Source organism: Coregonus clupeaformis, chromosome 30 (assembly GCF_020615455.1).
Source record: "Coregonus clupeaformis isolate EN_2021a chromosome 30, ASM2061545v1, whole genome shotgun sequence".
Lineage (NCBI taxonomy): Eukaryota > Metazoa > Chordata > Actinopteri > Salmoniformes > Salmonidae > Coregonus > Coregonus clupeaformis.
Genome location: NC_059221.1, coordinates 45472171 through 45492369, shown reverse-complemented (window position 1 = coordinate 45492369; position 20199 = coordinate 45472171). Strand labels below are relative to the sequence as shown.

Here is a 20199-nt window from a genome sequence, read left to right as displayed (position 1 = left end):
CCAAAAGACCAGTAGACATATGCTAGTAATTGTTGCCCCATTGCTGGTGAGCTTGCAAAGTAAACAGTTCATATTCTTGATCACCAAACAATTTTTGGAGCTGCATATGTATTTATTATGGCAATCCTCTCTCCCTACTGTGTCCTTTGCGCTGCACCTGATCCTAGAGCTGTAGCATACAGCTAATCAGCAATCTGTTCGCTAGCACATCGACCTGTGTTGACTGACAATTTACTGGTCCAATCAGAGTGCCGAGTGTGTTTCACTAGCCAATCTGTTGCAGTTCTTTTTTGCAAGGGGGCGATGCTGCTGCTACTGTCTCTGGCTGCATGTAGATTAATCCATGTAGACTGTGCCACAAAATGAGTGACACAACATTACAAACCTGGCCAGATATTTTCAAGTAATCAGTCTCAAGTCCAAGTCGAGACCAGAGTCTTGAGGCTCCAAGTCCAAGTCAAGTCTCAAGTTATTTTATTTTATATCAAGTCCAGTCTCAAGTCATCAAATTTGTGATTAAATGTGTGACTGGAGTCTGGCTATATGTCAATGAACTGTACATTTGAACAGTTTACATCAGTGGAAGAGAGAGAGAACTAAAGTGGAAATAAAGGACCACAGACTGCATTTGATTGGCAGTGTGTGTGTGTGTGTGTGTGTGTGTGTGTGTGTGTGTGTGTGTGTGTGTGTGTGTGTGTGTGTGTGCGTGTGTGTGTGTGTGTGTGTAAACTGTACGTACTTGATGCATCCCTCACAGTCGATGTTCCCAGTGGTCTCCTTAATGGTTCTCTCTGAGACGAAGGCTGGGTACTCAGTATCACATGGCACCAACATGGTCCGATCACCCCTCTGGGCTAGAGAGAGAGGGGAAAGGAGGAGAGAGGAGAAGAGCAGTGTGCCAGAAAGTTTTCTGTTTAATTTGGTGATTAGAATAAAACATTATTTTTTAAACTGCTGTAAATATGTTCATCACACACTCCTTTTACAGACATCGTGAAACCACAGAAAAGGGGAATATTGTAATGAATACATCCAGTTACATAATTTATCTGATAGTGGGGTTTTAAATTCATTTCATGTTTCACTGCTGCCACTTAGTGGTTTGTGGTAGTACTGCAGTTGATTTAGGGAAAAAGCCCTCTGACTATACAGTACACTATATTAATTCAGTGCACAAGCAAACGACATCGTCTACAGTAAACATACATACTAAATGACTATACAATAAGAAAACGATGAGCTTAGTTGAATCAAAAACCATTATTGCAAACACTTTTCCTGCACAAAGAAACATAGTCACAGGCTGATTAGGAAGGAGTGTGGATTAACATACAGTAGGTTTATTGGATGGTTTTAATTGCTGGTGTGTGTCAGCGGCCTAATGGCGTCGGGTTCGTCTGAATGCTTGGGATTAGTTCAATTTGAGGACGTGCATGGACGCGCATGGATTCCGTTGCCGGTTGGTTCGGGTGTAGGACGGGCCTATCTGGTGTGTGTCTGATGGTTGAGTCTCATTTGTGAGGCGATAGGAGTGTACCGCTGTAAGAGCTGCGGTTACCGAGCTGTGAAATTGTGTCTTCTGTTCCATGTCCAACACCAAGAAACCATGTTTCTACCCAGGATAAGGAAAGGGTGCTTGGACAGCATTTTCAGCAGCCCTCCCTCTCTCTCTCTCTCTCTCTGTCTCTCTCTCTGTCTCTCTCTCTGTCTCTCTCTCTGTCTCTCTCTCTCTCTCTCTCTCTCTCTCTCTCTCTCTCTCTCTCTCTCTCTCTCTCTCTCTCTCTCTCTCTCTCTCTCTCTCTCTCTCTCTCTCTCTCTCTCTCTCTCTCTCTCTCTCTCTCTCTCTCTCTCTCTCTCTCTCTCTCTCTCTCTCTCTCTTTCTCTCTGATGATGATGTTTTTCTTAATTCGCTATTGTCCAAAAGTAGGCATGCATTCTAACAACAGTTGATCACATTCTCTCCTCTTCTTCTGTCAGGTACTTATTAGTTTTGGCACTAGGTAGCAACATCTAATGCCTTCATTTGACGCTGGTTTGAGGGACTTAACTGCCAGACAGGGAATCAGGCTTACACAGCCCATAAAGTATTGAGTATAGCGTAGAGTTCCTACCTTGGCAGTGGCCTGTCTGTGTGTGTGGATGTAGCCTGTCTCTCTGGTTACATAGCGGATATTGCTTCCTACTGCCACCAATATGATACACATCCTCACAGATCATAAAGCTCACGCATGCACGGATATGCACGCACACATGTACGGATACGCACGCACGCACACATGCACAGATATGCACACAAATAGATGTGCGCACACACACACATACACACACACACACACACAGACACACAGACACACAGACACAGCGGGTCAATTGAGGTAGCTCCATGGTCTGCCCTGGCTGTCCTTTAAATGTCCTGTAAGGAGTTTGTGACCATTAGTGTTTTATTCTGTTTTTCCAGCGGTCACACTGACTCAGAGACAGAGCGAAAGAGACTGAGAAAGAAAGAGGTGAACGAGTGGAAAGAGAGAGGATCGTGGAGAGGTCATGACTGAGATGTGTGTTTTGTGTGTGAGTGAGGGGTTTGCGGGCAGCAGTTATAGTCTTGCTCATGTCCTGCACTCTTAACCTCTCTGCTGTGGTTTCTACATAGAACAAAATGTGAGTGACGTCTTCAACATCCAATCACAATTGAGTGTGACAGGCTCACCCAACCAGCAGCTGGCCTCTAAACACACCTGACCCTTTTACCGACTTACCTTTGGCTGTGAGGTCAGAGTACCACCAGCTGTACAGGTTAAACTCCACCATAAAACTGAAGACAAGGAGAAGAAAGATATATAGAACCATCATCATCAATCCTCACAATCTCAGAGAATCACAAACACACAACTTAGATCTACTACATATCAACTTTAAATGTCAAACCCTTCAATGTGCCCTGTATAAAACCTACAGAACCTATAATCAACAACACCTACAACAACTCAATCACCCAAGAGCTTGAGCTCTGTTGCTCTGACATCAGACCACCCAGGAAGCAGGACGGTTCCACAACCACAGAGACCCCACCGCACTGTGGGATCGCCCCAGCTAAGTGGCGACATAAGGATGCCATTACAGCTCATGAACGGAGCTAACGTCACCACAGCCCTAGAGCACACCAACGAACGAAGGAAAACATACGCGCAAATGGATGTGCGTACACACACACACACACACACACACACACACAGCTTACATGACAAGTTCTGTCAGGAGCCACTTCACTGTGGCAAATATGGCAAAGTAGGGCTGTAGAGAGAAGAGAGGAAAATAGCAGTTACCATTTAAATAATGTCACTAACTACATATTTAGAAATAATGTCACTAACTACATACTGAGAAATAATGTCACTAACTACATACTGAGAAATAATATCACTAACTACACACTGAGAAATAATGTCTCTAACTACATACTGAGAAATAATGTCTCTAACTACATACTGAGAAATAATGTCTAACTACATACTGAGAAATAATGTCACTAACTACATACTGAGAAATAATATCACTAACTACATACTGAGAAATAATGTCCGTAACTACATACTGAGAAATAATATCACTAACTACATACTGAGAAATAATGTCACTAACTATATACTGAGAAATAATATCACTAATTACATACTGAGAAATAATGTCTGTAACTACATACTGAGAAATAATATAACTAACTACATACTGAGAAATAATGTCTCTAACTACATACTGAGAAATAATATCACTAACTATATACTGTGAAATAATGTCTCTAACTACATACTGAGAAATAATGTCACTAACTACATACTGAGAAATAATATCACTAACTACATACTGAGAAATAATGTCCGTAACTAAAAACGGAGAAATAATGTCTCTAACTACTTACTGAGAAATAATGTCACTAACTACAAACTGAGAAATAATGTCTCTTACTACATACTGAGAAATAATATCACTAACTACATACTGAAATATAATGTCACTAACTACATAATGAGAGATAATATTACTAACTACATACTGAGAAATAATATCACTAACTACATACTGAGAAATAATTATACTAACTACATACTGAGAAATAATATCACTAACTACATACTGAGAAATAATATCACTAACTACATACTGAGAAATAATGTCACTAACTACATAATGAGAGATAATGTACCTAACTACATACTGAGAAATAATGTGTCTAACTACATACTGAGAAATAATTATACTAACTACATACTGAGAAATAATGTCACTAACTACATAATGAGAGATAATGTACCTAATAACATACTGAGCAATAATGTGTCTAACTACATACTGAGAAATAATATCACTAACTACATACTGAGAAATAATGTCACTAACTACAAACTGAGAAATAATACTACTAACAACATACTGAGAAATAATGTGTCTAACTAAATACTGAGAAATAATGTTACTAACTACATACTGAGAAATAACATCACTAACTACTTACTGAGAAATAATATCACCAACTACATAATGAGAAATAATGTCACTAACTACATACTGAGAAGAAATGTCACTAACTACACTCTGAGAAATAATGTCTCTAATTACATACTGAGAAATAATGTACAAACTACATACTGAGAAGAAATGTTACTAACTACATACTGAGAAAAAATATCACTAACTACATACTGAGAAATAATGTCTCTAACTACATACTGAGAAATAATGTCTCTAATTACATACTGAGAATTAATGTCTCTAACTACATGCTGAGAAATAATGTTACTAACTACATACTGAGAAATAATGTATCTAACTACATACTGAGAAATAATGTCACTAACTAAAAACTGAGAAATAATGTTATTAACTTCATACTGATAAATAATATCACTAACTACATACTGAGAAATAATATAACTAACTACATACTGATAAATAATGTCATTAACTACATACTGAGAAATAATGTCACTAACTACATACTGAGAAATAATATTACTAACTACATACTGAGAAATAATGCCACTAACTACATACTGAGAAATCATGTCTCTAAGTACATACTGAGAAATAATGTCTATAATTACACACTGAGAAATAATGTCTCTAACTACATACTGAGAAATAATGTATCTAACTACATACTGAGAAATAATATCACTAATTACATACTGAGAAATAATGCCACTAACTACATACTGAGAAATAATGTCTAACTAAATACTAAGAAAAAATATTACTAACTACATACTGAGAAATAATATCACTAACTACATACTGAGACATAATATCACTTACTACATACTGAGAAATAATACTACTAACAACATACTGAGAAATAATGTCTCTAACTACATACTGAGAAATAATGTCTTTAACTATATACTGAGAAATAATATCACTAACTACAAACTGAGAAATAATATCACTAATTACATACTGAGAAATAATGTTACTAACTACATACTGAGAAATAATATCACTAACTACATACTGAGAAATAATGTCTCTAACTACACACTGAGAAAAAATATCACTAACTACATACTGAGAAATAATATAACTAACTACATACTGAGAAATAATATCACTAACTACATACAGAGAAATAATACTACTAACTACATCATGAGAAATAATGTATCTAACTACATACTGAGAAATAATGTATCTAACTATATACTGAGAAATAATGTCATTAACTACAAACTGAGAAATAATGTTACTAACTTCATACTGAGAAAAAATATCACTAACTACATACTGAGAAATAATGTCACTAACTACATACTGAGAAAAAATATCACTAACTACATACTGAGAAATAATATCACTAACTACATACTGAGAAATAATGTCACCAACAACATACTGAGAAATAATATCACTAACTACATACTGAGAAAAAATATCACTAACTAAATACTGAGAAATAATGTCATTAACTACATACTGAGAAATAATGTCACTAACTACATACTGAGAAATAATGTCTCTAATTACACACTGAGAAATAATGTCTCTAACTACATACTGAGAAATAATGTATCTAACTACATAATGAGAAATAATATAACTAATTACATACTGAGAAATAATGTTACTAACTACATACTGAGAAATAATATCACTAACTACATACTGAGAAAGAATGTCTCTAACTACATACTGAAAAAAATATCACTAATTACGTACTGAGAAATAATATCACTATATACATACTGAAAAATAATATTACTAACTACATACTGAGAAATAATACTACTAACTACATACTGAGAAATAATGTCTCTAACTACATACTGAGAAATAATGTATCTAACTAGTTACTGAGAATTAATGTCTCTAATTACACACTGAGAAATATTGTCTCTAACTACATACTGAGAAATAATGTTATTAACTTCATACTGATAAATAATATCACTAACTTCATATTGAGAAATAATATAACTAACTACATACTGAGAAATAATGTCATTAACTACATACTGAGAAATAATGTCACTAACTACATACTGAGAAATAATATTACTAACTACATACTGAGAAATAATGCCACTAACTACATACTGAGAAATCATGTCTCTAAGTACATACTGAGAAAAAATATCACAAACTACGTACTGAGAAATAATATCACTATCTACATACTGAAAAATAATATTACTAACTACATACTGAGAAATAATACTACTAACTACATACAGAGAAATAATGTCACTAACTACAAACTGAGAAATAATGTTTTTAACTTCATACTGAGAAATAATGTCACTAACTACATAATGAAAAATAATGTCACTAACTACATACTGAGAAATTATGTTACTAACTACATACTGAGAAATAATATCACTAACAATTTACTGAGAAATAATGTAATTAACTACATACTGAGAAATAATGTCACTAACTACATACTGAGAAATAATGTCAATAACTACATAATGAGAAATAATGTCTCTAATTACATACTGAGAAATAATGTTACTAACTACATACTGAGAAATAATATCACTAACTACATATTGAGAAATAATGTCTCTAACTACATACTGAAAAAAAATATCACTAACTACGTACTGAGAAATAATATCACTAACTACATGCTGAGAAATAATACTACTAACTACATACTGAGAAATAATGTCTCTAACTACATACTGAGAAATAATGTCTCTAACTTCATACTGAGAAAAAATATCACTAACTACATACTGAGAAATAATATCACTAACTACATGCTGAGAAATAATGTATCTAACTAGTTACTGAGAATTAATGTCTCTAATTACACACTGAGAAATAATGTCTCTAACTACATACTGAGAAATAATGTTACTAACTACATACTGAGAAATAATATCACTAACTACATATTGAGAAATAATGTCTCTAACTACATACTGAAAAATAATGTCACTAACTACAAACTGAGAAATAATGTTTTTAACTTCATACTGAGAAATAATGTCACTAACTACATACTGAGAAATTATGTTACTAACTACATACTGAGGAATAATATCACTAACTATTTACTGAGAAATAATGTCACTAACTACATACTGAGAAGATATGTCACTAACTACAAACTGAGAAATAATGTCACTAACTACATACTGAGAAATAATGTAATTAACTACATACTGAGAAATAATGTCACTAACTTCATACTGAGAAATAATGCCACTAACTACATACTGAGAAATCATGTCTCTAAGTACATACTGAAAAATAATGTCTATAATTACACACTGAGAAATAATGTCTCTAACTACATACTGAGAAATAATGTATCTAACTACATACTGAGAAATAATATCACTAATTACATACTGAGAAATAATGCCACTAACTACATACTGAGAAATAATGTCTAACTAAATATTATTAAAAAATATTACTAACTACATACTGAGAAATAATATCACTAACTACATACTGAGAAATAATATCACTGACTACATACTGAGAAATAATACTACTAACAACATACTGAGAAATAATGTCTCTAACTACATACTGAGAAATAATGTCTTTAACTATATACTGAGAAATAATATCACTAACTACAAACTGAGAAATAATATCACTAATTACATACTGAGAAATAATGTTACAAACTACATACTGAGAAATAATATCACTAACTACATACTGAGAAATAATGTCTCTAACTACACACTGAGAAAAAGTATCACTAACTACATACTGAGAAATAATATAACTAACTACATACTGAGAAATAATATCACTAACTACATACAGAGAAATAATACTACTAACTACATCATGAGAAATAATGTCTCTAACTACATACTGAGAAATAATGTCATTAACTACAAACTGAGAAATAATGTTACTAACTTCATACTGAGAAAAAATATCACTAACTACATACTGAGAAATAATGTCACTAACTACATACTGAGAAAAAATATCACTAACTACATACTGAGAAATAATATCACTAACTACATACTGAGAAATAATGTCACTAACAACATACTGAGAAATAATATCACTAACTACATACTGAGAAAAAATATCACTAACTACATACTGAGAAATAATGTAATTAACTACATACTGAGAAATAATTTCACTAACTACATACTGAGAAATAATGTCTCTAATTACACACTGAGAAATAATGTCTCTAACTACATACTGAGAAATAATGTATCTAACTACATAATGAGAAATAATATCACTAATTACATACTGAGAAATAATGTTACTAACTACATACTGAGAAATAATATCACTAACTACATACTGAGAAAGAATGTCTCTAACTACATACTGAGAAAAAATATCACTAACTACGTACTAAGAAATAATATCACTATATACATACTGAAAAATAATATTACTAACTACATACTGAGAAATAATACTACTAACTACATACTGAGAAATAATGTCTCTAACTACATACTGAGAAATAATGTATCTAACTAGTTACTGAGAATTAATGTCTCTAATTACACACTGAGAAATATTGTCTCTAACTACATACTGAGAAATAATGTTATTAACTTCATACTGATAAATAATATCACTAACTACATATTGAGAAATAATATAACTAACTACATACTGAGAAATAATGTCACTAACTACATACTGAGAAATAATGTCACTAACTACATACTGAGAAATAATACTACTAACTACATACTGAGAAATAATGCCACTAACTACATACTGAGAAATCATGTCTCTAAGTACATACTGAGAAAAAATATCACTAACTACGTACTGAGAAATAATATCACTATCTACATACTGAAAAATAATATTACTAACTACATACTGAGAAATAATACTACTAACTACATACTGAGAAATAATGTCACTAACTACAAACTGAGAAATAATGTTTTTAACTTCATACTGAGAAATAATGTCACTAACTACATAATGAAAAATAATGTCACTAACTACATACTGAGAAATTATGTTACTAACTACATACTGAGAAATAATATCACTAACAATTTACTGAGAAATAATGTCACTAACTACATACTGAGAAGAAATGTAATTAACTACATACTGAGAAATAATGTCATTAACTACATACTGAGAAATAATGTCACTAACTATTTACTGAAAAAGTAATGTCACTAACTACATACTGAGAAATAATGTCACTAACTACATACTGAGAAATAATGTCACTAACTACATACTGAGAAATAATGTCACTAACTACATACTGAGAAATAATGTCAATAACTACATAATGAGAAATAATGTCTCTAATTACATACTGAGAAATAATGTTACTAACTACATACTGAGAAATAATATCACTAACTACATACTGAGAAATAATGTCTCTAACTACATACTGAAAAAAAATATCACTAACTACGTACTGAGAAATAATAGCACTATCTACATACTGAAAAATAATATCACTAACTACATACTGAGAAATAATACTACTAACTACATACTGAGAAATAATGTCTCTAACTACATACTGAGAAATAATGTCTCTAACTTCATACTGAGAAAAAATATCACTAACTACATACTGAGAAATAATATCACTAACTACATGCTGAGAAATAATGTATCTAACTAGTTACTGAGAATTAATGTCTCTAATTACATACTGAGAAATAATGTATCTAACTACATACTGAGAAATAATGTTACTAACTACATACTGAGAAATAATATCACTAACTACATACTGAGAAATAATGTCTCTAACTACATACTGAAAAATAATGTCACTAACTACAAACTGAGAAATAATGTTTTTAACTTCATACTGAGAAATAATGTCACTAACTACATAATGAAAAATAATGTCACAAACAACATACTGAGAAATTATGTTACTAACTACATACTGAGGAATAATATCACTAACTATTTACTTAGAAATAATGTCACTAACTACATACTGAGAAGAAATGTCACTAACTACATACTGAGAAATAATGTCACTAACTACATACTGAGAAATAATGTAATTAACTACATACTGAGAAATAATGTCACTAACTTCATACTGAGAAATAATGTCACTAACTATTTACTGAGAAATAATGTCACTAACTACATACTGAGAAGAAATGTCACTAACTACATACTGAGAAATAATGTAATTAACTACATACTGAGAAATAATGTCACTAACTACATACTGAGAAATAATGCCACTAACTACATAATGAGAAGAAATGTCACTAACTACATACTGAGAAATAATGTAATTAACTACATACTGAGAAATAATATCACTAACTACATACTGAGAAATAATGTTACTAACTACATATTGAGAAATAATATTACTAACTACATACTGAGAAATAATGCCACTAACTACATACTGAGAAATAATGTCTCTAAGTACATACTGAGAAATAATATCACTGTCACGATCGTCGAAGGAGGAGGACCAAGGCGCAGCGTGATATTCGTACATACTTATTTTATTAAGTGCACACAATAAACAAAACAACAAACGATAACGTGACGTCCTAGGTCTAACACAACCAACACGGAACAAGATCCCACAACTACTGTGGGAAAACAGCCTGTCTAAATGTGGTTCCTAATTAGAGACAACCAGCAACAGCTGACACTCGTTGCCTCTGATTGAGAACCACTCTGGCCAACATAAATATTAAACAACTAGAATCTACAACACAGAACACAAACACATAGAATCTACACACCCTGGCTCAACATAACAGAGTTCCCAGAGCCAGGGCGTGACAATCACTAACTACACACTGAGAAATAATGTCTCTAACTACATACTGAGAAAAAATATCACTAACTACATACTGAGAAATAATATCACTAACTACATACTGAGAAATAATACTACTAACTACATATTGAGAAATAATGTCTCTAACTACATACTGAGAAATAATGTATCTAACTAGTTACTGAGAATTAATGTCTCTAATTACACACTGAGAAATATTGTCTCTAACTACATACTGAGAAATAATGTTATTAACTTCATACTGATAAATAATATCACTAACTACATATTGAGAAATAATATAACTAACTACATACTGAGAAATAATGTCATTAACTACATACTGAGAAATAATGTCACTAACTACATACTGAGAAATAATACTACTAACTACATACTGAGAAATAATGCCACTAACTACATACTGAGAAATCATGTCTCTAAGTACATACTGAGAAAAAATATCACTAACTACGTACTGAGAAATAATATCACTATCTACCTACTGAAAAATAATATTACTAACTACATACTGAGAAATAATACTACTAACTACATACTGAGAAATAATGTCACTAACTACAAACTGAGAAATAATGTTTTTAACTTCATACTGAGAAATAATGTCACTAACTACATAATGAAAAATAATGTCACTAACTACATACTGAGAAATTATGTTACTAACTACATACTGAGAAATAATATCACTAACAATTTACTGAGAAATAATGTCACTAACTACATACTGAGAAGAAATGTAATTAACTACATACTGAGAAATAATGTCATTAACTACATACTGAGAAATAATGTCACTAACTATTTACTGAAAAAGTAATGTCACTAACTACATATTGAGAAGAAATGTCACTAACTACATACTGAGAAATAATATAATTAACTACATACTGAGAAATAATGTCACTAACTACATACTGAGAAATAATGTCAATAACTACATAATGAGAAATAATGTCTCTAATTACATACTGAGAAATAATGTTACTAACTACATACTGAGAAATAATATCACTAACTACATACTGAGAAATAATGTCTCTAACTACATACTGAAAAAAAATATCACTAACTACGTACTGAGAAATAATAGCACTATCTACATACTGAAAAATAATATCACTAACTACATACTGAGAAATAATACTACTAACTACATACTGAGAAATAATGTATCTAACTACATACTGAGAAATAATGTCTCTAACTTCATACTGAGAAAAAATATCACTAACTACATACTGAGAAATAATATCACTAACTACATGCTGAGAAATAATGTATCTAACTAGTTACTGAGAATTAATGTCTCTAATTACATACTGAGAAATAATGTATCTAACTACATACTGAGAAATAATGTTACTAACTACATACTGAGAAATAATATCACTAACTACATACTGAGAAATAATGTCTCTAACTACATACTGAAAAATAATGTCACTAACTACAAACTGAGAAATAATGTTTTTAACTTCATACTGAGAAATAATGTCACTAACTACATAATGAAAAATAATGTCACAAACAACATACTGAGAAATTATGTTACTAACTACATACTGAGGAATAATATCACTAACTATTTACTTAGAAATAATGTCACTAACTACATACTGAGAAGAAATGTCACTAACTACATACTGAGAAATAATGTCACTAACTACATACTGAGAAATAATGTAATTAACTACATACTGAGAAATAATGTCACTAACTTCATACTGAGAAATAATGTCACTAACTATTTACTGAGAAATAATGTCACTAACTACATACTGAGAAGAAATGTCACTAACTACATACTGAGAAATAATGTAATTAACTACATACTGAGAAATAATGTCACTAACTACATACTGAGAAATAATGTCACTAACTATTACTGAGAAATAATGCCACTAACTACATAATGAGAAGAAATGTCACTAACTACATACTGAGAAATAATGTAATTAACTACATACTGAGAAATAATATCACTAACTACATACTGAGAAATAATGTTACTAACTACATATTGAGAAATAATATTACTAACTACATACTGAGAAATAATGCCACTAACTACATACTGAGAAATAATGTCTCTAAGTACATACTGAGAAATAATATCACTGTCACGATCGTCGAAGGAGGAGGACCAAGGCGCAGCGTGATATTCGTACATACTTATTTTATTAAGTGCACACAATAAACAAAACAACAAACGATAACGTGACGTCCTAGGTCTAACACAACCAACACGGAACAAGATCCCACAACTACTGTGGGAAAACAGCCTGTCTAAATGTGGTTCCTAATTAGAGACAACCAGCAACAGCTGACACTCGTTGCCTCTGATTGAGAACCACTCTGGCCAACATAGAAATTAAACAACTAGAATCTACAACACAGAACACAAACACATAGAATCTACACACCCTGGCTCAACATAACAGAGTTCCCAGAGCCAGGGCGTGACAATCACTAACTACACACTGAGAAATAATGTCTCTAACTACATACTGAGAAAAAATATCACTAACTACATACTGAGAAATAATATCACTAACTACATACTGAGAAATAATATCACTAACTACATACTGAGAAATAATACTACTAACTACATATTGAGAAATAATGTCTCTAACTACATACTGAAAAATAATGTCACTAACTACAAACTGAGAAATAATGTTTTTAACTTCATACTGAGAAATAATGTCACTAACTACATAATGAAAAATAATGTCACAAACAACATACTGAGAAATTATGTTACTAACTACATACTGAGGAATAATATCACTAACTATTTACTTAGAAATAATGTCACTAACTACATATTGAGAAGAAATGTCACTAACTACATACTGAGAAATAATGTCACTAACTACATACTGAGAAATAATGTAATTAACTACATACTGAGAAATAATGTCACTAACTTCATACTGAGAAATAATGTCACTAACTATTTACTGAGAAATAATGTCACTAACTACATACTGAGAAGAAATGTCACTAACTACATACTGAGAAATAATGTAATGAACTACATACTGAGAAATAATGTCACTAACTACATACTGAGAAATAATGTCACTAACTACATACTGAGAAATAATGTCACTAACTGTTTACTGAGAAATAATGTCACTAACTACATAATGAGAAGAAATGTCACTAACTACATACTGAGAAATAATGTAATTAACTACATACTGAGAAATAATATCACTAACTACATACTGAGAAATAATGTTACTAACTACATATTGAGAAATAATATTACTAACTACATACTGAGAAATAATGCCACAACTACATACTGAGAAATAATGTCTCTAAGTACATACTGAGAAATAATATCACTGTCACGATCGTCGAAGGAGGAGGACCAAGGCGCAGCGTGATATTCGTACATACTTATTTTATTAAGTGCACACAATAAACAAAACAACAAACGATAACGTGACGTCCTAGGTCTAACACAACCAACACGGAACAAGATCCCACAACTACTGTGGGAAAACAGCCTGTCTAAATGTGGTTCCCAATTAGAGACAACCAGCAACAGCTGACACTCGTTGCCTCTGATTGAGAACCACTCTGGCCAACATAGAAATTAAACAACTAGAATCTACAACACAGAACACAAACACATAGAATCTACACACCCTGGCTCAACATAACAGAGTTCCCAGAGCCAGGGCGTGACAATCACTAACTACACACTGAGAAATAATGTCTCTAACTACATACTGAGAAAAAATATCACTAACTACATACTGAGAAATAATATCACTAACTACATACTGAGAAATAATATCACTAACTACATACTGAGAAATAATACTACTAACTACATATTGAGAAATAATGTCTCAAACTACAGACTGAGAAATAATGTCTCTAACTATATACTGAGAAATTATGTCACTAACCACAAACTGAGAAATAATGTTACTAATACACACTGAGAAATAATGTCTCTAACTTCATACTGAGAAAAAATATCACTAACTACATACTGAGAAATAATGCCACTAACTACATACTGAGAAATAGTGTCTCAAACTCCATACTGAGAAATAATGTCTCTAACTATATACTGAGAAATAATGTCACTAACGACATACTGAGAAGAAATGTCACTAACTACATACTGAGAAATAATGTCACTAACTACATACTGAGAAATAATGTATCTAACTAGTTACTGAGAATTAATGTCTCTAATTACACACTGAGAAATAATGTCTCTAACTACATACTGAGAAATAATGTTACTAACTACATACTGAGAAATAATATCACTAACTACATACTGAGAAATAATGTCTCTAACTACATACTGAAAAATAATGTCACTAACTACAAACTGAGAAATAATGTTTTTAACTTCATACTGAGAAATAATGTCACTAACTACATAATGAAAAATAATGTCACAAACAACATACTGAGAAATTATGTTACTAACTACATACTGAGGAATAATATCACTAACTATTTACTGAGAAATAATGTCACTAACTACATACTGAGAAGAAATGTCACTAACTACATACTGAGAAATAATGTAATTAACTACATACTGAGAAATAATGTCACTAACTACATACTGAGAAATAATGTAATTAACTACATACTGAGAAATAATGTCACTAACTACATACTGAGAAATAATGTCACTAACTATTTACTGAGAAATAATGTCACTAACTACATAATGAGAAGAAATGTCACTAACTACATACTGAGAAATAATGTCACTAACTACATACTGAGAAATAATGTATCTAACTAGTTACTGAGAATTAATGTCTCTAATTATACACTGAGAAATAATGTCTCTAACTACATACTGAGAAATAATGTTACTAACTACATACTGAGAAATAATATCACTAACTACCTACTGAGAAATAATATCTCTAACTACATACTGAGAAATAATATCACTAACTACATACTGAGAAATAATACCACTAACTACATACTGAGAAATAATATAACTAACTACATACAGATAAATAATTCATCTAACTACATACTGAGAAATAATATCACTAACTACATACAGATAAATAATTTCTCTAACTACATACTGAGAAATAATATCACTAACTACATACTGAGAAATAATACTACTAACTACATACTGAGAAATAATAGCACTAACTACATACAGATAAATAATTTATCTAACTACATACTGAGAAATAATGTCTCTAATTACACACTGAGAAATAATGTCTCTAACTACATACTGAGAAATAATGTATCTAACTACATAATGAGAAATAATATCACTAATTACATACTGAGAAATAATGTTACTAACTACATACTGAGAAATAATATCACTAACTACATACTGAGAAATAATGTCTCTAACTACATACTGAGAAATAATGTATCTAACTAGTTACTGAGAATTAATGTCTCTAATTACACACTGAGAAATATTGTCTCTAACTACATACTGAGAAATAATGTTATTAACTTCATACTGATAAATAATATCACAAACTACATATTGAGAAATAATATAACTAACTACATACTGAGAAATAATGTCATTAACTACATACTGAGAAATAATGTCACTAACTACATACTGAGAAATAATATTACTAACTACATACTGAGAAATAATGCCACTAACTACATATTGAGAAATCATGTCTCTAAGTACATACTGAGAAAAAATATCACTAACTACGTACTGAGAAATAATATCACTATCTACATACTGAAAAATAATATTACTAACTACATACTGAGAAATAATACTACTAACTACATACTGAGAAATAATGTCACTAACTACAAACTGAGAAATAATGTTTTTAACTTCATACTGAGAAATAATGTCACTAACTACATAATGAAAAATAATGTTACTAACTACATACTGAGAAATAATATCACTAACAATTTACTGAGAAATAATGTCACTAACTACATACTGAGAAGAAATGTCACTAACTACATACTGAGAAATAATGTCACTAACTAAATACTGAGAAATAATGTAATTAACTACATACTGAGAAATAATGTCATTAACTACATACTGAGAAATAATGTCACTAACTATTTACTGAAAAAGTAATGTCACTAACTACATATTGAGAAGAAATGTCACTAACTACATACTGAGAAATAATGTAATTAACTACATACTGAGAAATAATGTCACTAACTACATACTGAGAAATAATGTCTACTAATTACATACTGAGAAATAATGTTACTAACTACATACTGAGAAATAATATCACTAACTACATACTGAGAAATAATGTCTCTAACTACATACTGAAAAAAAATATCACTAACTACGTACTGAGAAATAATATCACTATCTACATACTGAAAAATAATATCACTAACTACATACTGAGAAATAATACTACTAACTACATACTGAGAAATAATGTCTCTAACTACATACTGAGAAATAATGTCTCTAACTTCATACTGAGAAAAAATATCACTAACTACATACTGAGAAATAATATCACTAACTACATGCTGAGAAATAATGTATCTAACTAGTTACTGAGAATTAATGTCTCTAACTACATACTGAGAAATATTATCACTAACTACATACTGAGAAATAATGTCTCTAACTACATACTGAAAAATAATGTCACTAACTACAAACTGAGAAATAATGTCACTAACTATTTACTGAGAAATAATGTCACTAACTACATAATGAGAAGAAATGTCACTAACTACATACTGAGAAATAATGTAATTAACTACATACTGAGAAATAATATCACTAACTACATACTGAGAAATAATGTTACTAACTACATATTGAGAAATAATATTACTAACTACATACTGAGAAATAATGCCACTAACTACATACTGAGAAATAATGTTACTAACTACACACTGAGAAATAAGGTCTCTAACTACATACTGAGAAATAATATCACTAACTACATACTGAGAAATAATGTCTCGAACTAGTTACTGAGAATTAATGTCTCTAATTACACACTGAGAAATAATGTATCTAACTACATACTGAGAAATAATGTATCTAACTACATACTGAGAAATAATATCAATAACTACATACTGAGAAATAATGTTACTAACTACATACTGAGAAATAATATCACTGTCACGATCGTCGAAGGAGGAGGACCAAGGCGCAGCGTGATATTCGTACATACTTATTTTATTTAGTGCACACAATAAACAAAACAACAAACGATAACGTGACGTCCTAGGTCTAACACAACCAACACGGAACAAGATCCCACAACTACTGTGGGAAAACAGCCTGTCTAAATGTGGTTCCCAATAAGAGACAACCAGCATCAGCTGACACTCGTTGCCTCTGATTGAGAACCACTCTGGCCAACATAGAAATTAAACAACTAGAATCTACAACACAGAACACAAACATATAGAATCTACACACCCTGGCTCAACATAACAGAGTTCCCAGAGCCAGGGCGTGACAATCACTAACTACACACTGAGAAATAATGTCTCTAACTACATACTGAGAAAAAATATCACTAACTACATACTGAGAAATAATATTACTAACTACATACTGAGAAATAATATCACTAACTACATACTGAGAAATACTACTACTAACTACATATTGAGAAATAATGTCTCAAACTACAGACTGAGAAATAATGTCTCTAACTATATACTGAGAAATAATGTCACTAACCACAAACTGAGAAATAATGTTACTAATACACACTGAGAAATAATGTCTCTAACTTCATACTGAGAAAAAATATCACTAACTACATACTGAGAAATAATGCCACTAACTACATACTGAGAAATAATGTCTCAAACTACATACTGAGAAATAATGTCTCAAACTACATACTGAGAAATAATGTCTCTAACTATATACTGAGAAAAAATATCACTAACTACATACTGAGAAATAATATCACTAACTACATACTGAGAAATAATGTATCTAACTAGTTACTGAGAATTAATGTCTCTAATTACACACTGAGAAATAATGTCTCTAACTACATACTGAGAAATAATGTTACTAACTACATACTGAAAAATAATGTCACTAACTACCTACTGAGAAATAATATCTCTAACTACATACTGAGAAATAATATCACTAACTACATACTGAGAAATAATACCACTAAATACATACTGAGAAATAATATAACTAACTACATACAGATAAATAATTTATCTAACTACATACTGAGAAATAATATCACTAACTACATACAGATAAATAATTTCTCTAACTACATACTGAGAAATAATATCACTAACTACATACTGAGAAATAATACCACTAACTACATACTGAGAAATAATAGCACTAACTACATACAGATAAATAATTTATCTAACTACATACTGAGAAATAATGTTACTAATACACACTGAGAAATAGTGTCTCTAACTTCATACTGAGAAATAATGCGACTAACTACATACTGAGAAAAAAATTACACTAACTACATTCTGAGATATAATATCACTAACTACAGACTGAGAAATAATATCACTAACTACATACTGAGAATGTCACACTCTGGTTCTAGGACTGTGTGTTAGAGCCAGGGTGTATCTCATTTGGTGGTGTTGGGGTTGGGTGAGTTTCATTTTGTTTGTGTTTAGTGGTGATTGGTCAATGACTCCCAATCGGAGGTAACGAGTGTCAGCTGTCGGCTCGTTATCTCTGATTGGGAGCCATATATATACTGTTGTGTTTCACTGTTTGTTTGTGGGTTTTTGTTCTATGTTCAGTCGATGTACTGAGGACGTTACGGATCGTGTTTTGTTTTGTCGTTATTTCTACATTAAAGTCATGTTCACTCCCAACGCTGCGCTTTGGTCGTATTTCATAGGCGATCGTGACAGAAAAACCCACC

At 31.3% G+C, this 20199-nt stretch overlaps 1 protein-coding gene across 1 annotated transcript in view; it reads right to left on the bottom strand.

Moving 5' to 3' along the window:
• The window catches only part of cacna2d3a (calcium channel, voltage-dependent, alpha 2/delta subunit 3a), a 293663-nt gene that overhangs the window by 17481 nt on the left and 255983 nt on the right, over positions 1-20199 (bottom strand). Inside the window, exons 33-35 of the mRNA XM_041857104.2 lie at positions 3239-3291; positions 2757-2812; positions 740-854 (exon numbers count right to left, since the gene is read on the bottom strand). Coding sequence (XP_041713038.2) covers positions 740-854; positions 2757-2812; positions 3239-3291 — 224 coding nt within the window. The remainder of the gene's footprint in view (positions 1-739; positions 855-2756; positions 2813-3238; positions 3292-20199) is intronic.